The sequence below is a fragment of the Equus caballus genome, chromosome 21, assembly GCF_041296265.1.
Source record: "Equus caballus isolate H_3958 breed thoroughbred chromosome 21, TB-T2T, whole genome shotgun sequence".
Classification (NCBI taxonomy): domain Eukaryota; kingdom Metazoa; phylum Chordata; class Mammalia; order Perissodactyla; family Equidae; genus Equus; species Equus caballus.
The window spans coordinates 31543507-31570201 of NC_091704.1; the positions used below are offsets into that span (position 1 = coordinate 31543507).

The 26695-nt window shown below is 34.5% G+C and overlaps 1 protein-coding gene across 23 annotated transcripts in view; it reads left to right on the forward strand.

Annotated features, from left to right (window-relative positions):
- Positions 1–26695, forward strand: part of SLC38A9 (solute carrier family 38 member 9) — a 124237-nt gene that overhangs the window by 67590 nt on the left and 29952 nt on the right. For 8 of the 23 annotated variants that reach the window (XR_011430361.1, XR_011430363.1, XR_011430364.1 and 5 more), the window contains 8 exons: positions 4103–4363; positions 7798–7919; positions 8057–8120; positions 8356–8449; positions 10063–10233; positions 15052–15111; positions 17914–18108; positions 20099–20206. Coding sequence is in view for 13 of the 23 variants with exons in the window: in XM_014734872.3 (XP_014590358.1) it covers positions 4142–4363; positions 7798–7919; positions 8057–8120; positions 8356–8449; positions 10063–10233; positions 15052–15111; positions 17914–18108; positions 20099–20206 (1036 nt within the window). In the remaining 10 variants the exon portion in view is untranslated. Of the gene's footprint in view, positions 1–2292; positions 2395–4102; positions 4364–7797; positions 7920–8056; positions 8121–8355; positions 8450–10062; positions 10234–15051; positions 15112–17913; positions 18109–20098; positions 20207–26695 lie in introns of all 23 variants that reach the window. The other 15 variants (XR_011430358.1, XR_011430359.1, XR_011430360.1 and 12 more) reach the window with 3 other exon arrangements.

The window sequence follows — 26695 nt, forward strand, 5'->3', positions numbered from 1 at the left end:
AATATGCCAGGTACTATTCTAGGACCTGAGAATATAGTAGTTACCAAATTGAGAAAAGTCCCTGCCCTCATGGAGCTTATATTTACTGGAGGCACTCGATAATAAATAAGAAGTATATATTATGTTAAATGGTATAAATGCTAGGGAGAGAATGAAAAGCAGAGAAGGTGTATACGAAACAACAAGTGTAGACAGGAGGAGTTGAAATTTTAGATATGGTGACAAGGATAGCCAAATGCCTCATTGAGAAAGGGACAATTGAAGAAAGACTTGAAAGAAGTAAAGAAGCAAGTCATGCATATATTTAGGGGGAAGTCCTTCAGAGCCTTTGTGTTTACCTCAAATTAATAACAAAGGTCTTGAAGTAGGTGCTTGCTTGTCATGTTTCAGGAATGGTGAGGAACAGTTGAGGAGGCTAGTGTGAGGAGGCTAGTGTGGTAGGCAATGAAGTCCAAGAGATGGGATGCGGGAGGGGTGGCAGGGAGCAGTTTGACATATGAATCAGGAGTTCAAGCTGGAGATAATCGTTCGAGTGCCATCAGCATATACATTAGAGTTATGTGATTAGATGACTCCACCAAGAGATTGAGTATAGACAGAGAAGAGAAAATGTCTATGGGTTAAACTCTGAGTTACTCTGATATTTAAGTGTTGGGGGTTTCAGAAGGAATCAGCAAAGGAACTGAGACTGAGGGTTCTTCCATTTAGGACTATATCCTTTATTGGCATATGAAGTCCTCCACGTAGTGGCCCAGGTTTAACTTATCTCTTACCACTTCTCTTTGTACTGCTTAGAGTTTTAAGAAATATATCATGCTGTCTCTCCTGGTTCTTTCTACATCCTTTTCCATTTCTCAAAACACTATTTCTTTCCTCCTTTTCCTCATCCCTGACTAACTCCTTTGTATCTTTTAGGATTCACCTCAACCGTAACTTCCCTAGTGGTCTGCCAGATGTCGTTTAGCTTCCCCTTCTATATGCCCTACACATACCTAGCATCACATAACCTCTCTACTCTTTCTTGCTCCCATTGTTGCTCATAAGCTCTTTCTTTTTCTATTTTTCTCTCTGGATTGGAATTGCTTATTTAGCTATCTCCTCCAATAGATTATGATCCTTGAGGTTCTATGTCCTATTCATCACTTAATGTTAGGCACTGTGTTTAATACTTGGTTGGTGCTTAAGTAATATTTATTAAATTTGAGAACCAAAATAAATTAACTTGCCATAATAGAAAGAGAAGAGCCTTATATAGGCTCAGTCTTTGGAAACAGTGAGTAAAGTTGGAGTGTAGAGCAGAGTTTTTGTGAAAGAGGATGTTGTATAAGCATCGGGAAGCGAGAAACATGTCAGTAAGCCAAAGGTTACCAGTATTTTTCTTGTAGCAGCAAGGAATTTCTAGCTGCAATGGCTTGATTAACATCTTTTCTGTCTTTTCTCTTGAAAAGCTGCCTGGCAGACATACAGTGTTTTACCAAGCAGATAGAAACAAGCACAGTGGGTTCATTATTTTGAATGTTTACTTGCATAAGACTTGTATTTTTAATACTTGATTCACTTTTCATTTTTTAACAAACTACCCCAATCTGGCAGGTGTTTAAGTGCTTCAGGTTTCATAGGGATGTGAATAAAGGAAGAGTTTTAAGTCAAGGGTCTTCATATTGAGTGTGCACCTTCTTAAGGGTCATGGAATTGTTTTTAAGCTTCAGAGAAGCATAACTGGTTGGTAGAAGGGTGGAGACAGATCTAAAAGCCAGAAATTTTTAAGAAATTTAAGGAGTGGAACCTAGCAAAGGTGTTAGATGGAAATAAGGTTTCTTTGTTTAAGTGTATTAAATGAAAATATGAGGTTTTGAGTCACATTTTAAAGTATTTTTAAAATTTTGCTGAATGTTAAAAGCATTTTTTCTATAGCATGACCATAAATATTTATAAGGTGAGACAAATATAACTTCTACATGAAATATCATAAATTATTTTCAGTGTGGCACAGCTGAGCTACATTTCAAATGGGAAGTAACGTCAATAGGGAGTAGTCATGTGAAACTATTCAGAAGAAAAAGCGCAAGTTTCAAAAGTCTTTTATTCTGAATATTGTTCTCTGTATAGCATTAATTTAAAATGTGTTTTCAGATTCAACTAAAGTTCAATTTAGAAATAGAATTTATATTTTTTGCTCTCTTAGATGAAGGCTTAAGCACATGTTTCTAATAATTCAGTTAAAATATGCTGAGTTGTATACTTTTAAAGAGAATCTGTTTTGAAAAGATTCCAAAATATTTGTTTGAACAGGCACTCAGCATCTCGATGAAAAGTGTTGGAAAAGAAAAACTTTCAGAGTCATTCTGCTCTCAGAGTACCCAAGCCAACTCAACTGGTACAGTTAACACTTCTGTAAGAGGCCAGGAGCCAAGAAATGTAGCACTTCCTGGACTGCTTTTCAGCAGGCCTTCAAGCCAACTTAGTGGTTGATATTAATATCATTGAATTTTCAGAGTAATAAGCTACAAGTAGAAAATCTACATCTCTTTCTATCAACATCATACTTATTAGTCTCTTTTAGTAATCCCTGATTAGCTTCAATCTCTATGTTGACATTAAAGCTATAATTCCTTGTTAAATTTTGTGGGGTATCATTCTTACAAAACAAGAAGGGAATGCCCTGTAGAGTACAACTTCAGGTATGATTAAACTGTCTCCTAGACTTAAATATTTTTACGTTGCTTTTTAGTACTACTGAGTGTCACAGTAGAGATGTAAATTATGTAGAACACCATAGTGCTTTGAGAGGATTGGTAGTTATCTCAGGCTACCGAATTTATAAGTAGAGACAGTTTATTCAGCCTTTCATTTTCTGACCCTTTCATTTTCATTTCATCCCCTTGAGATTTATTGACACCACTTAATTCACTTAGCAATTATATGCTTAGTATAGATAGTATGTCATGTTGATCTCTGTATCCACATATTTGATCAAATAAGTGCTCTAATTAGATATTTGTTGGATTGAACTAGAAAGTACCTATCATATTTAGGTACTGTAGTGGAAAATAAATAATAAAGACTCAAAAATTCTGTTTGCTAACTAGTGAGACAAGACTAAATTTAACATCTATACTACCATTTCTCTAACATCACAGGGTTAGTTGGAAAATCAGCAGAAACCAAAATTTCAGTCATTTGGTTTTTCAAGTGCTTCCCACAAGATTAGATTAATAGTGTCTCTAGAAATGATGAACATCCTTTAGTAAATTTTAAGCTTCTTTCAGAACCATAAGTGTCAAGGAGTTATGTGGAATCAATAATAAATCTCCTTGCTTTTTTTCCCTTTATTGTTTGGATCTGTGTATAATCTGAAATAGCAAATTATATAAAATTTGGGGACACAGTATCATTTCTAACTTCAAGGGATCTAAGAATCAGCAGAGGAATGCAAGCCTTTCATACAACTCTGCCTGGTCTTTCCATTTGAGATAGTACATTACTGGAAGCTTAGAAAGCAAATGGAGTGAGTTTCAGGAAGGAACTGAAGGGGTTAATGACTGAAAATGATGATTGAAAACCAGAATCTGCAGTTGGTTGGGACATGGTTATGGGAAGGAAGCATATGCAAATAGTAGCACAATAGGGTATGTTACTGAAATCCAAGAAAAGTAGAATGAGGCAAAATATCTCTAGTGTCTTAATATTTCATTTGATAGTACTTTGGATATGTTTCACAAGGTAAATGGTTGAGATCACTAATCCTTAGTATATGAACCAAGAAATAGGAATTCTGTTTATCATAGGAAGTAATTTTGCCCATAAAGAAGGAGTAGAAACTCTTTATTAGAGGAATATTTCTGTCTATAATTTCTGTGATTTAGTGCCAAAAGCTTTTTGAGAGAATATTCAAAGCTGTGTCTGTTTGATCGTTGAAAACTGACAGCTGCTGTATTTCTTTGTAATAACTGATTGAAGCTCTTTCTGTTATATCTCTTCTATTGCTAAATTCCTTAAATTTAAAAAAAATATATTTAAAGTAATAGTATTATGAAACAAAAGCTTTATTCTGTGGATTGGATAATACTTCTTTTGTGACATTTTCTTTTCCCACCAAAAGTGAGAAGTGAATGCCTTGCCTTGGTACATCCCATGTCTAATGGAGGACAAGAAGTTATTTTCTTCAATGGCTGACTTCCAGAATTTCTGGCTGAACATTCTTTGTCAAGTGTATATTCCCTTCTCTAGGCCTTTCTATATAGAGCCCACAAACATCGTCAATGTGAATGATGTCATTCAGAGGGTTAGCGACCATGCCTCTGCCATGAACAAGAGGATTCATTACTACAGCCGGCTTACCGCTCCTGCAGACAAGGCACTGGTAAGGGGCAAAGCATTGCTCATTGTCTAAGGTTAAGTTGAAATGAACAGTGAACAACATAAACCAGGGCAACTCCCAGTGGTTGAACTTCTGGCTGGCCGTATTCCCAGGGTGGCATCATGGAAAGTCAAAGATAGTAATTAAGACATGTTCTACGTCTCAGGCTAGTTCATTCTTATCTAGCCTGACGTAGAGAGATCTGAAACAATTTCTCTGTGTTAACAACAGCCAGAGATTTGTTGGATTAAGTTTTGCTAATCCCCAATCGTAAAAGCTCTGAGGAGGATAAACTACTCTTGAAGTAGTTTAGGTCATTGATTAACAACATAAATGATAACAGGTTCTGGTTAGTCTGTTCAATTTTTAAGTTTGAAGCTACACGGGAAAAATGTTTTTAGAAATTTGCTACAGGAGTGGGACACTGAAATATATACATATATATATATATGATATTTTCCTATTTAGCAGTGTCCTTTTATAGATCAAAAACAAAGGTCAAAGGACAGCCACTAAACATTTTAGGCCTTGTGGGCCACATGTTGTCACATAGTCTTCTTCATTTTTGTTTTATAATAACCAAAAATACAAAAGCTATTCTTAGCAAAGGGACTGTAAAAAATCAGGTTTAAGGCCAGATTTGGCCTATGGGCCATAGTTTCTTGACTCTTTTTTTTTTTTTTTCAAGAAGATTAGCTCTGACCTAACATCTGCCAGCAATCCTCCTCTTTTTGCTGAGGAATACTGGCCCTGAGCAAACATCCATGCCCGTCTTCCTCTATTTTATGTGAGGCACCTGCCACAGCATGGCTTGGTGTGTAGGTCCGCATCTGGGATCTGAACCGGTGAACCCTGAGCCGCTGAAGCAGAACGTGTAAACTTAACTGCTGTGCCATCAGGCCAGCCCCCATAGTTTGTTGACTCTTGATCTTCTAAAATCTGTGTCATTATTTTAGGATTAAAAATATATAAGTAATTTGGTTGCTTATAAGAATTACCACATATAAGATAATCAGAAACTTGAAAGCTTAAAGAGAAATGGAAACATTCTGGAAGAAAAAAATAAATGATTTTTTTATAGGTAATAATAAAAAGGGAGAAGAGAACCAACATTCTTTAGATGCTTACTAAGGGACAAGAATTGAACTAGTCACTCGAACATAGATACCTTATTTTAAGCCTGTGAAGTAGTAAGATCTCCTCTTGTATAGCCAAAGTAGAGACTTCCAAAATATTCTAGTGGCATAATTTTTTAACTTTTTCTTTCCCTAGGCCTTTACATTAGTGATTGTGGTAAAGTCTGGGTTCCATAAGAGAATTATCTAAGCCCTCTGGGTAGTAGAAGTAATCTAGTATCTCCGGATCTGGTTCCAACCTCCTAGAGCCTCTACTTGTAGAATCAAGCTTCAGAGATGCTACCTGGGTCATTCTAGGCCTGACTGTGTTATGTGCCTGGAAGTTATCAGCATCGTACACCAAGTTGAATTCCTTTTGTTAACTGAAAGTGAGATGACTCTAGTAAATCAAGTATAGAAACAGTGATCTAAAATTAACAATGACCTTTTTTAATGAACGTGTGTGTACATTCTCGCTTATTTTCTGAGAATCCCAAAATTATTTTTCCTGAAAGATTATTAAGGGAAGAACAATATGAATCCACAGGTCTCAGGTCTATACAGAGTTATAGCTTTTTATTTCTGAAAATTTCCCCATTTACCTTACTATTTTTATTCTAAAATGGGGAAGGGAAGAAAATGATTTGGCTGCCAACATCTCCTAGATCCTTGGTAATAAAAGTGTGGCCTGCACAGGCCAGCAGTATCAGCATCCCTGAGATCTTGTTAATAATGCAGAATTTCAGTCCTTACGCCAGACCTACTGAATCAAAATCTGTATTTTAACAAGATTCCTTTGTGAATCACAGGAACATTCAAGCTTGGAAAGCACTGCTCTAGAGACCACTGTCAGAGTGTGAGACCCAATCCTCCAATTTTTCTGTATCTTCTAAGAATTTGCCACTTCTTATCCTCCAGCTTCTAATCCTGCCCTCTATAACTTTTGATTTTCTCTTTTTCTGAACTTGCTTTCCTAGCTGTTATGGTTTACCTCCTGCCTGATGCAAACATGATTCTGCCCCTTTTTTCTTCTAACTTTATGGCAGAAGACAACAGAATTCAGACCCAAGAGGATTGAGGGTAAAGAGAAAGCAGCGGACCCATTTCCGTATATGCTTTTTTATCTTTAGGAAATAGTTGTTTCCAAAGCCACACCAGACATAGCATTCAAGACATTCTTTGCCCACAAGACACCACCAATCATAGGCATAAAGAGAAAAGGACTTGACACTTTTTCTTTTTGTATCAGTCTATAACCTGTCTTCCTATTGAGGCCTAATGTTCCGTTACTTCCTTGAAGTCTTCCCTGACTGTTCTAGTCTCCATTATTGTTTTCGTCATACAGTATACCATAGAATTGAACACTTAATTTTCATTCTATCTTATAGCCTTGTCTAATTGCTTTATATGTCTTTCAACTGGAATTTAAACTTCTTGAAGTTAGGAGCTGTATATCATTTTTTTCTTGAACGCTAGACCTAGCGCAAAGTTGTAGATGTACATAATAGGTGCTAAATGTAAAAAACTATTGATTTATACCAGTCAGCTCCTGTGTCTTTAACTACTATATGTAAAGATTACATACCCCTCAAAGGACTGTTCTCAGGGAGATAGGCAGAATTCCATCAGAAGGCTATATTTTTTTCCCTGTAGAATTAGGAAGAAATCTATGGGGGTAGATTGGGATCTCTCTGTGTGTAAAATAACATGTGTCTCTTCAGTTGTTTTCTCTGGCTCCTTCCCTTTTGCTTACATCGTTCATCTTTAAGAATCCTTGCTTTGCCTTTTCCTTAAGCCAACTCAGCTCACCTTTTTTTTCTGCTACCAAGCATTTACAAGAATATTCTATATTTATTCTTTCTTTCTTTATTTTCTATTGACTCCTCAATTCTTTATAGTTTGAGTTCCCTACCTGCTTCTTTGCTAAAACCACCCTCACATAGGAGTTCAGTGACTACTTGATTCTTGAAATTCCCCTCTCTTAAGGCCCAAGTCTCCTCCATCCAAAATTCCTTTCTTTGCTGGCTCTTCATCCTCCTTTCTGATGACAATGAAGAGAAAAATGTTTTGACAGTCGCGTATTCTAGGAATTCATTCTCATTTCAGATAAACAGTTTATTGTTTATAGTCTTTAAACTCTTACTCCTTTAGATCTTCTACTACATTTGAGAAAGAATTTTTATATTCATTAATCAGGGATGTATGGTATTTATTTGTCCAGGGTATTTAAAAATATGTCTAGATTTAGGTACTATGATGTATAGAAAATACCCTATTTTGCACATTTACGAGTCCTAACATTTCTGTTTCTTTTTTTACCAGATTGCCCCAGATCATGTAGTTCCAGCGCCGGAAGAGTGCTATGTGTATAGTCCTTTGGGTTCTGCTTATAAACTTCAAAGTTACACTGAAGGATACGGTAAAAACACCAGTTTAGTAACCATGTGAGTAAAACTACTTTTTGGAGCATAACTTAAACTATGTGTGAATGAAAATTACTGATTATTTTAACTTTTGTCTTAATTAAAATGTTTGAAGAGTCAAACTCCATATTTTTACTGCTATTACTCTCTGTTTTCAGTTTTATGATTTGGAATACCATGATGGGAACATCTATACTAAGTATTCCTTGGGGCATAAAACAGGTAATATAATTTTTCAGCACACTCTTTGCCTGAATTTTTTTCTTTTTATATTGTAAGTTTTATGATAGAGGTTTTAATAAATCTACACAAATTTATTAAATAAAATAGATGATTATATTTAATTTTCAATTAGTTGTCATGTTTCTATCATAATTATTTAGGGTAACAATATGGTTGCATATGAACTCATTCTAACATGATGATATATGTTGTTCTGTATTTTTATTTCTAACAGGCTGGATTTACAACTGGAATGTGTATCATCATACTGATGGGCCTTTTAACACTTTATTGCTGCTACCGAGTAGTGAAATCACGGGCTATGATATGTAAGAATTTGCCACAGTAAAAATAGATTAGTGATGTGGGTATTAAGAAGTATTTCCTGTTGAGGTAGATCACTAATGTGAACATTCCATGTATGTGTTAACTATCTGTTTTGTGCCTAAAGATTTAGTTCTCTAACTCATAGCATTAGCTGAACTGATATGTTAATGAATTAGTGGCTGCCTTTGAAATTCAGAAAGGGTGGGAGTTCTTTGCGGAATGCATTTACTTTGGTGCCAAGTTCCTCATAAGAATAATTATAAAAGTCATAATGTTAAAATAAGGTCTTTGCCAGAACTAAATTGAAAATTCTATGATTCTTAACAGCTAATAGTGACTTGTTTTGACCTATCCCTACCAGAAGACTTAAATGTTAGAATCTCCTAAAAGTAGAAATTATAAACAGAAAAATATGAAATGAGCAATGTGTCCTTTGTAGTGAATTCTTAGTTGTACCAACGTGTTACCTCCACTCATCTCTGTGGATTCTGGATCAGGGAAATACCTTTTTATTTATTTTATTTATTTATTTATTTATTTTGAGGAAGATTAGCCCTGAGCTAACTGCTGCCAATCCTCTTTTTGCCGAGGAAGACTGGCCCTGAGCTAACATTCTTGCCCATCTTCCTCTGCTTTATATATGGCACACCTACCACAGCATGGCTTTTGCCAAGTGGTGCCATGTCTGCACCCGGGATCCGAACTGGCAAATCCCGGGCTGCCGAGAAGCAGAACATGTGAACTTAACTGCTGTGCCACCGGGCCAGCCCCAGAAATACCTTTTTAGATTGTTTCAAAGTTGTTGAGGACCTAAATAGGCATACAGTATTTCACTGAATCTTAGCAAGTATGAATCAACAGACCAGGCTTTGCCTCCAGTTTTTTCTGTCTCTATTAAGCAGTGGTATATCTTCTCTTAATTGTATTATTTATTCGTATCCCTTTCCTATTTGTCCACAAGTCCCTTGGTGCTCTTATAGATCTGTCAAGTTCTTTATATGATGTAGGCATTAGCCCTTTTGCTGTTACTTATTGTCAATTTCTTTCTCATTCAGTATTTGAATGGCTTTTGTGTTTTAGGCGTTTGTTTATATCTGCCTATCTTTTCTATTATAATTTGTTTCTTCAGTTGATTAAAAAGGATAACTTTTCAGGTTCTATTTTTACATTGTCTTCTAACTTTTCTGTTATTTAATTTTTAAATTCTTAACTCAGTTGTCTGAAATTTAAGTTGGCATATGGCATAAAGTATGACTCAAGAAAACTTTCCTTCATATTGTTATTTAAGTGTTTCAAATATTTATTGGATAATATCTTCTGTCCTTTACTGATGATTTTGTCTAGCCATGGTTTATTACTTGTCCGTATTAATTATAAAGTTTTATATTATAATCTATTTCTCAGATTATCTGTACTATTTCATTGACTTACATTTCTTTTTATGTGTTTGTTCTATAATTAATTTCTGTTACTTCATGATATGGTCTAATATCTGGTGGTGGAATACCCTTATTCTTTCGCTAAATATTTTGAGTCAATTTGGGGAACACAAATTATGAATATAGAAGATATAACTAACATCTAATTTTACTCTTCCTCTTTTATTTTTTTCTAGCATCAGTGGATACCACTACCTGGGAATATCCAGATGTCTGCAGACATTATTTTGGCTCCTTTGGGCAGTGGTCAAGTCTCCTTTTCTCCTTGGTGTCTCTCATTGGAGCTATGATAGTTTATTGGGTGCTTATGTCTAATTTTCTTTTTAATACTGGAAAGTTTATTTTTAGTAAGTATCCATATCATATGCTTTAATGGTTACTTTCAGATACAATAACTACTGTAATGTTTTAGTTTCAGCCTTAAACTCTGGACTTGGGCTCAAGTAAATAGTAATACTTGTAATTCTGGAAAATATACTTGATTCAATTTGTTTTCTGTAGTTATGGTCTCAAATATAATATATATGTTCATTTCCAAAACTAATTTTTGAATAAATAATATTTTTTCAAATTCTCTAATTAATATAAAATATCTGTAAGTCCCAGCAGATGTTTTAAGCATTGTTTTAATCTTTACCACAAAATTTTAGTGTAACAGAAAAGTTTATGAAGTTCATTGGTGTTTGTTGCTAAAGAATTTAATCTGTAGAGTCTCAAGGAAACATTTCAATCACTTATTTTCAAAATATTAGAATCTAAAATTAGGAAACAGAATAAAGGAACTTATGTGGTAAATATATTATTTACATACCACAGAACTGTAGTTTTCCCAAATCGGCTACTTGAATTCTGAAGAGAGCCTTATTCATTCAGACCAAATACTCTTTATAATATTTTTAAATTGGATGGAGAAAGTTTATTATTTGTTGAATGAGATTCCAAATTTATTTCCCCAATGACTGATTACTTAAAATTTAGTATATTTTAAGCTGACTTTTAAGAAACTCTATATATTAAAATCTAGCTTTACATGAAAACCAAATTTCAAAATAAGTTGTAACATAATCACAATAGCTAATTTCCCTAAGAGCTTTTGAGGAGAGGTGAGTGGGTGGGATAAATTCTGTTTTTATTTTAAACAATAAAATTAGCATTTTAACTTTTTTTATTACCAAGCATTTTTATTTTATGAAAAATTATGAAATATTTCAAACTACCAAAAAAATGCAGTCTAACGTAAATACCAGTGCAACCACTAATAAGTTTTCGTGTCTTAACATTTTTCCATATTTACGTTAGTTCTCTCTTCTTACAGACATATAATTGAGGCCCCATATATATTCCTTCTCAATCTCATTTTCCTTCTTCCCTAAATTTGGTACATGCATGTTTTTGTTCTTTTAATACATAAATATATAAGCAACATATAGTATTATTTTGCATGTTTTTAATCTGTATGAATGCTTTTGCAACTTTTTGTCTGTCATCATCTTCATTAATACACAGTTATAGTTCATTTTAATAGCTTTATAATGTTCTGTAATAGGAATGTACTATGACTTTTTTATCCATTCTCTTGTTGATAGATGTTTAATTTGTTTTCAGTTATTTTGCTATTACAATCAAGTCTTTATTAAAAATTTCTGGAATTTAGGATATTCACATTTTCAACTTTACTAGAAATTACCAAATTGTTCTTTGTCATTCTTGTACCAGTTAGACTCCTACCAACAGTTTATGAAAGTTCCTCTTGTTCCACATCCTCACCCACACTTGGTATTATCAGACTCAAATTTTACCACTCAGCATGTGGGTTTCTCTTCATAACGAGTGACATTAGGCATCTTTCCTTGATTATACTGGTCAGTAGATAGGTTGTTCATACTCTTTGTCCATTTTTCTATTGGATTGTTGGTCTTTTTCTTATTTATAGGAGCTCTTTGTAAAGTTTGGATATTAATCTTTTTTCTGTTATTGCATTGTAAATATCTTCTAATTAGTGGCTTATCTTCACTTTGTCTATGGTGGCTCTATTGTTTAGAAGTTTTTTATTTTACTTTCAAATTGCTCAGTCTTTTCCATTATGGCCTATAACTCTTCGCAGACATTTTAGAATTAACTTGTCAAATTCCACAAAAAAATCCAATCAGAATTTGATTGAAATTGCATTGAATTTATCAGTCAGTGTACCATTATGTATGTACCAGTACAATAATTGATGTCATTAGGGTACTGAGTTTAGGATTTGATTGGAATTGCTTTGGATTCATTGATGTGGAAAGAATATCATTATATACTAAGTCTTCCTATCCACGATCATTTCATGACATACTTCTCCATTTATTTAGGTATTTTTTAATGTCTTTTAAATTTTTCATGATTAAGATCTTTCGTATCTTCTTTTTAGACTCATTCTCAGTACCCTAAAATGTTTTTTGTAAATATAGTTTTAATTAATATACGAACACACACACTTTTTATTATAGAAAATTTCAAACACATACAAAGGAAACAAAACAGTATAAGGAACCTTCATGTTCCCCTCACCTAGTTTCAACAATTATCACCATTCTGCCATTCTTGAATCATCTATGCCAGTGTTTCTCAACCTTTTTTTCATTATTACCCCCTTAAGGAGACTTTTTAGACATTTTTTTCCTAATCACTCCTCCAATGAAGTTTTAATATCACAGATATACTGTATATCTCTTTATGAACTGTGTACATATCTGTGCTTTGTATGTAAAAAGAGTAAATATTTTTCACTCCCTAGGGATGAATTTTTTCCCTCTTCAGAGCAATATTGTACCCACTGAGAAAATATTATCTATGCCTATACCCACTCCTCACCCCAATTAACTATTATTGTATCTACAGTTCTCTTTTTTTAGATAGAATTTGCATTCATTGAAATACACAAATCTTAACCATACAGCTTTGACAAATGGATACATCCAATGTAATCTACACCCCCTTCATGAAATAGAACAGTTCACCTCCCCAGAAAGTAGTGATATGCTTTGTAATAATAAAAAATTCAAATTATTTATTACTATCTTTAAAAAACCTAATTAATTTTTGACTGTTTATCTTGAATCTAGCAAAATGTTGAACTCTTGTTAATTCTGATTTTGTAGATTCACTTTGGATTTTTTATTTAGATAGTTATATCATCCATGAATAATGAAAACTTTTTCCTATCTAGTCATTATCTTTTAAATGATTTGTATGTACACATATATCTATATTAATATACATACACACTTATGTTTATATATATATACACACGCATGTATGTTTACATATACACATATACAGACATGTTTATCTTTTTTAAAGTGTAAAATTGCATAGATGCAGTGCTAGTAGATCTCCTTATACTGTTCCTGAGGAAATTTTTCTAATGTTCCACCATTAAATCTTATGTTTGTCGTGAAATATTGATTGTACCCTTTAGTCATTTAAAGATGTTCCTGCCTGTTGTTTTCTTAAGCATTTTTATTAATGTGTGTTGAATTTTATCAAATACTTTATCTATATCTTTTGAAATGATTGTAAAGTTTTTCTCCTTTAAATTGTTAATAAGGTGAATTAAATCAATACAGTTTATAATATTTAAGTCATTCTTATATTCTGGGATAAACAAATTAGTTTATTAATCATGATGTACGTTTTTAAATTTCTTACTGGATTCAGTTTACTTTTGGGAGAGGTGGGGCTAATATTTTATTTAGAACTTTTGTGTCTTTTCATAAGAGATATTGGCCTATCGTTTTTGTTTCTCATACTGTCCTTGCTGAATGTTGGTGTCTTAGGGCTGCTGTAACAAATCACTATAAACTGTTTGGCTGAAACAAGAGAAGTTTGTTTTCTCACAGTCCTGGAGACTAACAGTCTGAAAAGAAAGCATCTGTAGGGCTTTGCTCCCTTCAAAGCCTCTAGGGAAGAATCCTTCCTTGCTTCTTCCTAGCTTCTGGTGATTGCTGGCGATCCTTGGCATTCCTTGTAGCCGTATCACTCCAGTTTCTCCCTCTGTTTTCACGTGGCTGTCTCCCCTCAGTGTGTCTGTATCCAGATTTCCCTCTTATTAAGGACACTGGCCATTGAACTTAGGGCCTACCCTAATGCAGTATGACTTCATCTTAATTTGATTATATTTGCCAAGACCCTATTTCCAAATAAGGTTACATTCTAAGGTTCCTGATAGACGTGGATTTTGGGAGACACTATTAAACCCACTACACTTGGTATTAAGATTTTGCTAGCCTTATGTAAGTTTTTGGCATCAGAAATTACATAAAGCTACATACCTTCCAATCTTAAATCACTAATAACCCTTGGAGATATGTAAAAACGTACAGCACTGAACTACTTCTGTTATTCTATCTTGAGAAGCATAGAGTGGAGGTTAATAATTAATATACTTAACTTACTTTATGACCTTAAAATCTAATCCAGCATTTTTTACCGTCTCATTTAAGTTTCATAACATCACACACTTTATTATTAATGCTTACTAAGGTTATAAAAGGTTAATCTCAAATAGAACAAAGTAAATTCCCTCAGGCTAGCCAGAAAACACATTTTTTAGTTATTCCGTCATTCACTATAGAATGCTCAGGTATTTGCACATGCTTTTTACTTTGCTACTTCCTCTAATATAACTTAGTGGTGCTTGTGATCAATAGTTACTATATAGCCTTTGGTTTATAAAAAGCATGTAATATACTTTGTAAAAACTTTAAGTGATTTTCCAGATAAGTTTGGCTGTTACGAGTGTTGGTTTTCCCCTTTTGCAGACTTTAGAACTTTATATAAGATGTGACTATATTTATATAATATTGTGAGTGTAAGAAAAGAATTGTACACGTTATCTTTATTCCAGGGCTTTTAACTAAATTCAGCCCTGTGGGTAGATTTTTTTCAAATTCTCAATTATGTAAAAATTTTCCACATTGGGACTGTGAAGCCAATGACTTTCGCATTGCTGTAAGAGGAGAGTGCTGAAGAAGGTGAAGCTGTGTTAACAATGAAGTAGTCTTGGTTCAGTGTACCAGATAATAACAGTAGATCTTAAAAGATTTTTATAGATAAAAGACTTTAGAGAGTAATTGATTTAGCATCTTTCATTCAGTATTAAATTATATTTTTCCCTTAACTTTTAGATTTTATTCATCACATTAATGACACAGACACTATACTGAGTACCAATGATAGCAACCCTGGTAAGTAGTTTGGAATTTAAAGTTTATCTTGTATCTTTATTCCCCACTTTGCTCCAAAAAGGATTTAAGGTAGAACCTATCACTTTATTTTAGGCTAACGATTAATGCAAAATCACTATCATTATGTTAACTGAGTCACTGTTACATTGTTGGCGATCAATGTGTTAAAAAAAAGAAAAACTCCACTAAAGCTTGTGTCGCTGTGAGCTTAACAATATTTAGTTCGCATTATACAACTCACAGTTTCAGCCCACATTTATAGTATCCATATTTGCCTATGAATAATCGATACATATTTTCAAGAACCTTTATTGCTGCTAATTGTTTTGGAAGTCTAGAAACATAATTCTCAGTTTGTTAACTTAGTTTTTGACATTTATTGTTTTAGTTACTAATATTTAAGATACCCAAATCTGTATCTCATCAAATAATTAATTTTCTAATAATGAACAGAGGTTAGTAGGTATGGAAAAATAAATTGAAGGTTTGGCCAAAAAATTTTAATTCCTTAGAAAAGTTTTTCTTTAATCAATTTATTTATTAAAAATAAATCTTTGTGGCCTATGGATTTATCCAGTATGGCAATCATAGGGAAAGTAAATATAAAAGCTAATGTAACCTTGTTAACAGGATAACACCTAAACCTTTTGTGTATTTAGATTCCAAAGATACTAAATTGATATATTTTTTTTTTTTTCTTGAGAAAGATTAGCCCTGAGCTAACATCTACCACCAATCCTCCTCTTTTTTGCTAAGGAAGACTGGCCCTAAGCTAGCATCCATGCCCATCTTCCTCTACTTTATATGTGGGCCACCTACCACAGCGTGGCTTGCCAAGCGGTGCCATGTCTGCACCCGGGATCCGAACTGGCAAACCCCAGGCTGCCAAAGCGGAACGTGCACACTTAACCACTGCGCCACCAGGCCGGCCCCTAAATTGATATTATTTTGATGGAGGTATACATTGATCACTAAGAGGACAATTTATTCAATACATATTTACTAACACTGTTATGTGTCAGGAACTGTTCTAGGCTCTGGAAATATAATGAAGAGACAAGTCACTCCTCTCATGAAGCATGTATTCCAGTGTTTGCTGTTCAGTGTATTACTTTTCCCTTTAATTAAACTGATTAACCTGTCTTTAGTTAACACTAGAAAATGAGCCAGTGAAATACCAGATTTTATTCCTGTGGATCCACACAAACACACACACACACACACCCCTACCTTTGAATAATTATACTAAAAGATTTTAGTATAATTTTAAAATATATCTCTTGTAACCTATCCCTTACCTCAGAATTTTCAAAGAACTGAGTAACATCCTTGTCTTAAAATAGAAATTTATTTTACTATACCTATTCTGATACCAGTTGATAAAACTTGTTTAGTAATATCTAATAGGATTTCTTCAGTAGGGAGTCAGTTCGTTGTTGAGTTCATAAATATCACAGTTACACTGATGATTTGGAGAGCACCATCAGTCAAGTCAGTTACTTTGCATAGTGATATCTTATGTTGATACTAGTGCTTCTTGATTCTTCTTCTGTTTATTTTGAACAGTGTGTTAAATAGTAAGAATATGAAACAATCCATCTCAGTTAGTGTAAAAAATTACGACTGACATTTATTGAATACTTACTGTGTACAGCCATTGTTCTAAATGTTTTACAACAACTCTATAAGATAGCTACTGTTATCTCCACTTTCTAGATGCAGAAACCAAGGCACAGAGAAGTTGACTTGCCCCAAGTCACATAACTATTAAGTGACAGAGTCGGGATTCAGTCAATTTATTTCCATAGCCTGTGCTCTTTACCACTGTAATTATTAGCACAAGAAAAATTCAAGTCAATTTACTTCTGTCTAGAGCACAGGAAAAAAGTGCATATTAAAATGCTGACTAAGAAGGAAGGAGAAAGAAAATTAAATGTTTGGCTTTGTGGCATGCCAAATAATGGATAGAGAGTAAAACTCGAAACAGAATTTACAATGAATATGTTGCTTTCTCTTTGACTAGTGATGAGTATAATTGTTGCTCAGTATGTGTATTTTTCACAGCATTAAGAATTCTTTACAAAGAGCTGATTATTAGCAAAAGCACTATTAGGAAATTAGAAACACAGTGAGAATAATTTCTGTTTCATCTGATTAACAGAAGAAATTGCCACTTGTAGATCAGTATTAGGAAAAATACAGTTTCCTCATTTCCTGGTTCTCTGGATAACATCTAGCCTCTTAGGCTGCTATCATATGTGATAAACTTCCAGAAGAATTACTCTGGAGTGCTGGAATTCAAGATTCCTAAGCTATAAGCAGTAATTAGGTTTCGGCAATACCATGGCAGCCATATCAGTGATGTTCAGCTTTTATTCCAAACCCATAGATTTTGTTTATCATTAGAAGAAACCTGTTCTTTTACCTTTGTATGGGTTATTAGCACAATGAACAATTACCCTGAGTGATATTTCTTATATTATTGTATAAATAAAACCAAATACCATCCAGCCTAGTATTTTCTCTCTGGCAATAGAATCAAGGGATATTTAGTGGGATATTTTTATAGTTTCCAGTAGGAATTAATGATATACTTCAAAGTTTTCTAAGATTCCCCCACCTTTAATTATTTACAGATAAAAGATTCCTAATATATCTAAATGTAACTGTCTGTTTTTTCCAAAAAGGAGAAGCTTAGTATTCATGGTAAAAGCTGAGGTTGGTAGAGCAAGTGTCAGTCTCTGGGAGTAGTCATTTTCTGTTCTTCCTGGTCTTCTCTAATCTGATGCTTTCCTATTGCAGTGATTTGTCCAAGTGCCGGGAGTAGTGACCATCCTGACAATGGCTCCATGATTTTCTACGCCAGTGACACAGGACTTCAGCAGTTTGAAAAGTGGTGGAATAAGTCCAAGACAGTGCCTTTTTACCTCATAGGGCTCCTCCTGCCACTGCTCAATTTCAAATCTCCTTCATTTTTTTCAAAATTTAATATCCTAGGTAAGTCGAGGCACTGTGTTGTGGAACCTCTGTGCAGCAGATAAATACGTGCTGAATTCTGTGGCTGGGGAGAACATTATCTTCCAGGCTTGTTCATCTGTGTTTAATTTGTCCACTCATATGTTACCCTGCTTTTTTATTTTCTTTATGGAGTTTGGCACAGAGAAAAATGTGGATGACCATTTCAAGTCAGGTTCTCGTTTTTTTTTTTTTTAGGACTAGTTATTGGGTTTCCTATTCTATCCTTACTGAACAACTCTTCCTCATTTCTTCTGAAGGTACAGCTAGAGGAAATAACTAAGATTTCAGGAGGAGAGATTCAAAGTGATTATTATAGGAATTCTCAGTTCTGAGAGTTGGAAATATTAGAACCTACTAAAGGAGGTTATGGAATATTTCTTCCTACAATTTCTATTTAAGAGTGTAGAATAGAATTATCACCTGGCTTTCAACCTGGGATATCCTCTAGTTCAAGCTCCTTAGGTTTATTCTGCTTTTACTCTCTTCTTCAGTGCTTTTTCATTCTTGGAATACTCTTGCCTCCTTAAAGAAACAGACTCCTTTCTGTGAGCCCTGTTTTTTAGGAATTTCTAAAATCAATGAAGAAATTTCAGAAGTTTTCGAATCACTGAAGGAATATTTTGACCCTATCTTTTTTTACAACACTGAGCCTTAAGATGGCAAAAGGAACCCCCAACAAAAGCTCAGATCTGGTTAACTAAAGAGAAGGATATCATTCATAAAGAATTGATAACCCCAAATAGACTATAGGATTTCACTTCCTCCCTGTAGACCTGATCTCCTGGAGTATAAAATACTTAGATTACTCATCACATCAAGGGAGGTGGCTTTTGGGTTTCCAGAAGACCAAAGGAGGAGTATAGGATATTTCTTTATACCTCTCTGCCTCACAATAGGATTCATTGTAAGACTGCCACAGACACACACAGGAAATAAAGAGTTGTGATTTTATAAGCTTTGGCTTCTCATTTTCATCCCTTCTGAAGCAGCTAAGCTCCAAACCCACAGTAGAGCTTATATAGCTCATTTGTGGTTTCCTGATTTGCTTGCTGACTTTCCTATGACACAGATCTTGTAGAGTTAGCATATGGACTTAGAGAAAAATTTGGTCAATTGGGCAAAACAATCATCAGACTTCTAATCAGGTTGATTATTCTCCACGTCCTTGAGGATATTCTGTTTTGGCCCTTTTTTATGGTGCTTTCCCTTTCTTTTAAAATGATGGCTTCTTTAGAGGAATTAACATTTAATTCCTATGGAAACCTTTTTGGATTACCTAACTCTATTCCATTAAGACTGGACTTAATTCTTTAAAAGGAATAATCCTCTAACTTCTAGACTACTAAAAAATTCCAAGTGCCCACTTTACCCTGTGTATACACCTGTGAATGGAATCTAGAATCTTTCCATCTAGCAAATAGTACTACCCAATCAAAACCTCATCTAGATACTAGATCAGATTGTTCACGGATTATTTGGCTTATTGCCTTTCTCACGTAGTTTTATGATCCACATTCACTACTTTTCTTTCTTTATCTTCTTAAACTAGATATTCTGACAGACTTTAACAACTTGTTGATCTTCTCTAATACTTCCAATACAAAGAATAAGACTCAGTTTTATGTTGTCTTTTTTTCTCCTATGTAACCTTGCTATTTTGTAATGGGCTCTCTGCATGTTTCCTCCACTAAACTCAGCTCATGAGTAAATCAGGCAGTTTTGGATTCAGCAATATGAATATCTGGTTCTTCTTAGGCCTGCTACATAGTTTTTTGCTTTGTTTTCTGATGACTCACATAGCTTGTTTCTGTTCTTTACATCCCACCTGGGTTTTAGTGGGTTTAATCAATGAAGGTAATAATTTTCCAAACTTTGCTCAGAATGTAGAAACAAAGCTTGATTTTGAAATAGTCTGTAAAGTACACAAAGGTGATAAATGATAAAAAAAATCTGAATTTTTTTCTCACAGGCACAGTGTCCGTTCTCTATTTGATTTTCCTCGTCACCTTTAAGGCTATTCACTTGGGATTTCATTTGGAATTTCACTGGTTTATGCCAACAGAATTTTTTGTACCAGGTGAGCTGTTATAGCCAAATAAAGAATTAATAAATTACAATAATGTGATCTTTAAGTTAGCTATTGTTAACTATTGATATTCTAGAACAAGTAGTGGTAATTTTTTATTATGAGTTTTTTTATTAATGTTGTTAAGCTAAAAAGAAAAGTACAGTTGAAATTACTCTGGTTTTCTTGCAGTTAGGGGTAACCAGGGCCCTTTGTCATTTATATTTGGGAGTTGAAGTTCATTGGAGTTACAGTGCAATTGAAAAATCAAGAACTCATTCTCTCGACTTTTCTGAGAAAACATACCCCTAGAATTTCAGAGACTGAGAACATGGTCAGTGATTAATATATGTGGATAACGCTGCTCATTAACATCATTGTTCTCCTTATGGGTTATTTTTTTTTTTTTACTATTGCCTTTTTCAGGCTAATTAAGATGGTAATTATTAAGTGTTCCCTCCCTCCTTTCTTTTTTTTTTTTAAAGATTGGCACCGGAGCTAATATCTGTGCCAATCTTTTTTCTTCTTCTTCTTCTCCCCAAAGCAACCCCCCAGTACCTAGTTGTATATTCTAGTGGTACGTCCTTCTGGTTCTGCTATGTGGCTTGATGAGCAGTGCCATGTCTGTGCCCAGGATCTGAACAGCGAAACCCTTGGGCCACTGAAGCAGAGCACGAGAACTTAACCACTCGGCAACAGGGCTAGCCCCTCTCTCCCTCTTTTTTTTTTTTCATGTTATAACTTGGCAATTTCTAAAATTTCACCCAAATTTAGAGGATTTGGGACATGATAAAAGCACCGTGAAACAATGAATGGATAATGCTACATGAAGAGTCAGATTAGAAAATAGAAGTGACTCTTAGACTAGTATCTTGAAAACTAATAAGGAGAAAGTAGTACAAAATTCCGTTGCTGGTTTGGAAAAACCGCTCTCTTTCCATTCAGGTAGTCTAGAATTTCAAGTCTCTATTCTTTATCTGGTGTTACTCTCTAAAGTTTTATAGTTTTTGTCCACTACATCTTTATTTCTTTTGTTACAACATTCCTATGTTTTCCAGGTATACTGAGTTGGTAGTCACTGGAAGTTGTTGTTTACGTTACCATGGTTACTTGTTTTCAGATTATCTTGGCTGTATTAGCTTTGATTTTTTATTTCTATTAGAAACCCACAAAGACTAAAAGGTCAGTGTAAATTCAGGATAAAGGAAGTACCGGGGCTTGAAAGGCATCCTTCTCTCTGTTTGTATTTAAAATTGGACACTGATGAAAATGGCAACTTTAAGCTAGTTCTTCCATTGATTGATAAAAATAGTCTAGGATATTATTTCCTAAAATTAGATCCACATTGATTTATGTTGAGTCTTAGTGATAAAATTTTCTGCTAATGATAGAACATTAGAGATAAATATGAGGGAAGCAGAGAATATAAATAGTTATTTAGAAGATGGAAAAGAGAACATATTTAAATAGATATTAAGCCATTTATTTCACTTTACTTCATTTCTAAATGATATGAAGGGAGAATCATGAGGACTAAAAGAGGCTTGTGTTAATATTTATGGTCCTGAAATTAATTACTCTATTGCGATTGAAGAACTTCTCAAGAATAAAAATATGTCAGAAAATCTTTTTAGTAAAAGCTTATTAAGAATCAGAGAACTTTGGAGGGTGTGAATCTTTACTGTCCTGATGAAGAATTCACATAAACGTGTAGTTCTGATTGAATCCTTTTTTATATACTCTTGTTTCTAAAAATTTGTTTTTCAACGCAGTAGATCCCATTGCCCGCCCTCCCGGGTAACTGGAAAAATAAGGAGAAAAAACGTACTCATGTATTTCATCCTATCCTTTCCTGCCTACTCAAGGACTTTACTTTTGCAGTTATCCATTCTTTCTCCTTAATCATATCATCAAATTTTGCCTTTACTGAACTATTCCTACCAGTATATAAACCTGTCTCCCAATCTAAAAAGAAAAACTCATATAACCCCACATTCCCCTCTAGCTATTGCTTCCTTTTAAAGAAAAACTGAAAGAGTTGCCTATGCTTACTGTCTCCACTTATCTTTCATTTTGCCTTGAATTCACTTCTGTTAGGCTTTTGCCACAGTCATTCCACTCATGGTCCAGTCTTGATGACCCATGACTTCATCTTGCCAAATCTAATGACCAATCCTCACTTCTCTTCTTACTCAACCTATCAGCAGCATAGGGCACATTTGGTTACTCCATCTTACAACACTTTCTTTACTTAACTTCTAAAATCCCATTCTCTCTTGATTCTTCCACATAATTGCTCCTCATATTTCTGACCTCTAAATGATGGAATCATCCAGGGTTTACTATCCTCACCTCCTTCTCTCTACCTTTATTCCCTAAGTAATGTCATCTAGCCACCTGGGTTTATATTGTCTATATGGCAACTAGTCCCAATTTTATATTTCTAACCCAGATCTCTCCACTGAAATCCATAGTCATATATCTGCCTGCCCCTTCTACATCTCTACGTGGATGGCCAGCAGGTATCTCAAAATTAAATTTACAAAAATCAAATACTTGTTTCCTTCCTTATCCACTCCCATCTCACCAACCTGCTTAAGCTGCTCTTCTCTATGTCAGAAAATGGTAGCTCCAATTTTCCATGTGCTCAGGCCAAAAACTTTGGAGTCATACTTGACCTTTTTTTCCACCCTCTATATCTGCAAAGCATATAAGCTCTACTGTCAAAATAAACTAAGACTCTGACTACTTCTTAGCGTTTCCACCAAAAGAACTGTGGCAAACTACTAATCTCTCATCTGATTATTGTAGTAACCTCTTAACTAGTCTCACAGTTTCTACTCCATCTCCCCCTTCCATAGTCTGTTCAACACCTAGCAGCTGAAGTGACGTTTTTAAAACAAACTTCAAAAGCCTCTAATGGTTTCCCATCTTATTCAGAATAAAGTCCACAGGCCCTATATGATTCGACTCCTGACTTCCTCTCTGATTTCATCCCCTACTACTTTCCCACTCATTCAGTCCACTCCAGCCACACTGTCTTCTTGCTGTTCCTCAAAATACCAAGCACACTCCTAACTCAGAATCTTTGCACTTACTGTTCCCTGTGCATGAAATTCCCATGTCCTCTCTCGGGTATCTGCATCGTTAGTATCGTTAGAGAGGTCTTCCCTGACGTCCTGCCCACTCCCACCCCTCCTTCTTTTTCCTTATTTTTCTTTAGAGCTCTCATTACTACCAAATCTTATGTGCAAGTATCCCTGGCTATCTAAATTTATTAAGTTTCTGATTTTGATAATGAGTTGGAATATTATTGAGTGATATCTATTATTCTAATCTGCTTAGTTCCTGAGTTTCAGATAGAAAGTAGCAGAAGTTAAGGTAACAAGGGACTTAGCCATAAATGTTTCCAAATCTACTTGGTTCTTGAATTTTGATAATGAAAGTTCAGACAGTAAGGAATACCTTATTTATTTTTTCCTTGTGTATCTGTCTCCTTTAAAAAGTTAGCTTTCTGAGAAAAGGGATGTTCTTTGTTTTTGTTTTTTATACTCCTCTATTACTATTGTATCTCCAAGGCTTATACTACTTCCTGGCATATAGTGAGTACCCAGTAAATAATTGTTGAATGAATAAATGTGTTTATCTCTACTCCTTCCTAAATCCCATTAAAACAACAGTAAAGAAATAGATGTAAAAAACAAACACAAAGAGCCTCTATAGAAGAAACAATAGCAGACAAGAGAGAGCAACATAGTTTTAGAAGCTGGAAAACTGATAGATGGTTGGTACTGCCAGCAAAGAAGAGAAAGCTGAAGTGTAAGGACCTGTAGAGAGGGATTCCAACACAAAGGAGGCCAATTTGAGCCATACAATCCTTGAAAGCTTCAGCATTTGGAGGCATTTGTGTAACTCTGAAAGCAAGGGTAAAGAGAACTTAAAATGAGAGAATTTCTTGAAATTTTTTATCAGGAATGTTAGATGTAACCCTTCCTTTCCCTCTTCAACCTAGCAAGGGATGGAAGAAACTGAATCAGTCTCTGAACTCAGGTTTGACAAACACAACAAAGAGGGGGAATAAGGCTAGTCTGAAAACAGGGATTAAGCAAAAGCGTATATGCTGAATGGTGAGACCATACACTCACCTATACCCCTCCAACTCTCTTGTCTTCACTCCTTTGCTCCAAGAATGCTGATAGCATAGGATAATAGAGGATTCTCATCTGGAGAAACTGACAAGCCCAAGAGAAAAGACCTAGAGTCTCAAATATTTGGGTTCTACCAAAGCAGGTACCTTGCTTGTGTCAGACTATTGAGATATCTACTAAGTATACATGTTTTTAGTGCTTCACTTTTAAATATAAACAAATAGACACAGATCACTAGATATTTGTGGAAAGCCTCTTACATGAAAACAAAACAGAAAAGAAAAAAGGAACTTGAAGGGAAAAGAGAGTAAGAGGGAACAAAAGAAAACTTCCCAAAAAATTACACCCTCATAGTGACAGAAGAAAGTGATAGATCCATGAAACAATACTTGGATGCCAAGAAAGAAAGGAAAGTAGGGAGTTTGGTCTTAGATCAAAAATATAATAGAAATCAGAATTCAAAGAAAATTTGGAAGATAAAGCTAACTTCCCAAAAAATAGACTAGAAATCTTGGATGAATGGATGGACAGTTGGATGGATGGACAGAAAGAAGGAAGGGAGGGAGGGAGGGCAGAAGGAAAAATGGAGAAAATATAAGAAAATTAGAGCATTAATTTAGGTGGCCCAATGTCCAACTAAAAATAGTTCCATAAAGAGAGAAAATGAAGAGGAGGAAATTATCAAAGAGATAATTTAAGAAATTTCCCCAGAACTGAAGAACATGGGTTTCTAGATGTAAAGGGCCTGAAGTGCCCAGCACTGTGACTAAGACTCACACCAAAGCATATCATCATAAAATTTCAAAGTACCAGGAATAAAGAGAAGACCCTTAAAGCTTCTGGGGATGAAGAGTAGGGTCTATGCAAAAGGTCTGAAATCAGGATAGTATCAGACTTTTTAACAACTCTGAAAGCTAGAAGACAACAGAAGTGTCATCAGATGTCTCAGAATAAGTTATTTTAACCTAAAATTCTAATCCCACCAAACTCTCAGTCAAGTGTTAGAGAATAATATATTTTCCGAAAGTAAAGTCTCACAAAATTTTACCTTCCATGCACTCTTTCTCAGGAAAAAACTGCAAAATGTGCTCCACCAAAAAGAAGTAGTAAATCAAGAAATACCCAGAGTGATGGTGAAGGGAAATCCTAGGAAACAGCTGTGCAACAGGCCTAGAGAGCAACCAGCCCAGATTACAGCAGGTAGACAGATGGCCCCAGGAGGCATTTTTTTCCAAGAAAAAATAAAATGGAAAATATTATTTAATGTGTTGTATAGCTAGAGTGGAGTTGTATCATTTTTTTGGAGAGTTGGAAAAGAATTACTGTTAACTAGAAAATTAGGCAGCCAAAAAGGAAAAAGTCAATTATTACCTTTAGAAAAACAGGTCAACAAAAGTATTTTTATGTGAGGAAGAAAATGTAATAATACAGTCCATGGCTTAACAATGAATAATATATAATCACAAAAATTAAAACATTGAATATTGATTTTGAAAAATCAAAAGTATAATTATATTGGGGGAATAGGAGATGGGAAAGTATGAGTGGTAGTAGTGGTATAAATTAAAGCCTTCTAGTGGAAAACCAATGAATTATGTCTAAAATTTAAAAATAAAGGAAAAGGAATATAAGCATATTACTTAAAAATAAGCTAGATTATAAATTTAAAATATGCTGAAGAGTTAGCAGAGTTAAAATTAGTTGACTCTGGGAAACAGGATGCAGGATGGGAGGTATGAAGCAAGAGAATGCTGGTTTTCATTAGAAACCTTGTAATACTATTAACTTTTAACAATTAGTACGCATTTAAGACTACAGTTGATTACATTTTTTAAGTGAAAACTGTTAAATGCTTTGAGACTGACTTCAAAGAGACTTCAGACACTGATTATCAAGGATTATCAGGTGATTTGCCATTTGATAGCAGCATTGTGTTCATTTGTAACCAGAAAAAATAATTTTCTAACCACATATGCTTTAAATAGTTTTGTTATTCACTTTCCATTAGGAGCAGACTACATTTTACCATTCACTTGTTGATACCTAATAATGCTTCCAAATATAATGGAATTTCTGTCTTCTTATTTTTTACACGTATGCCCCACTGTTTCTTTGGTTTTGCTTTTGAACTTTTTATTGAAGTATAACTTACATAGACACAAGTGCACAACTCTAAGTGTACAGCTCGATTAATTTTCACAAACTGAACACACAAGATACCCAGCTCCCAGATCAAAAACAGAAATTACTAGCATCCTGGAAGTCCCTCTCATTCTCCCTACCAGTCACTATCTCCCTGCAAAGATAACCACGTTCTAACTTCTAACCCAAAGGTTAGTCTTGCCTGTTTGTT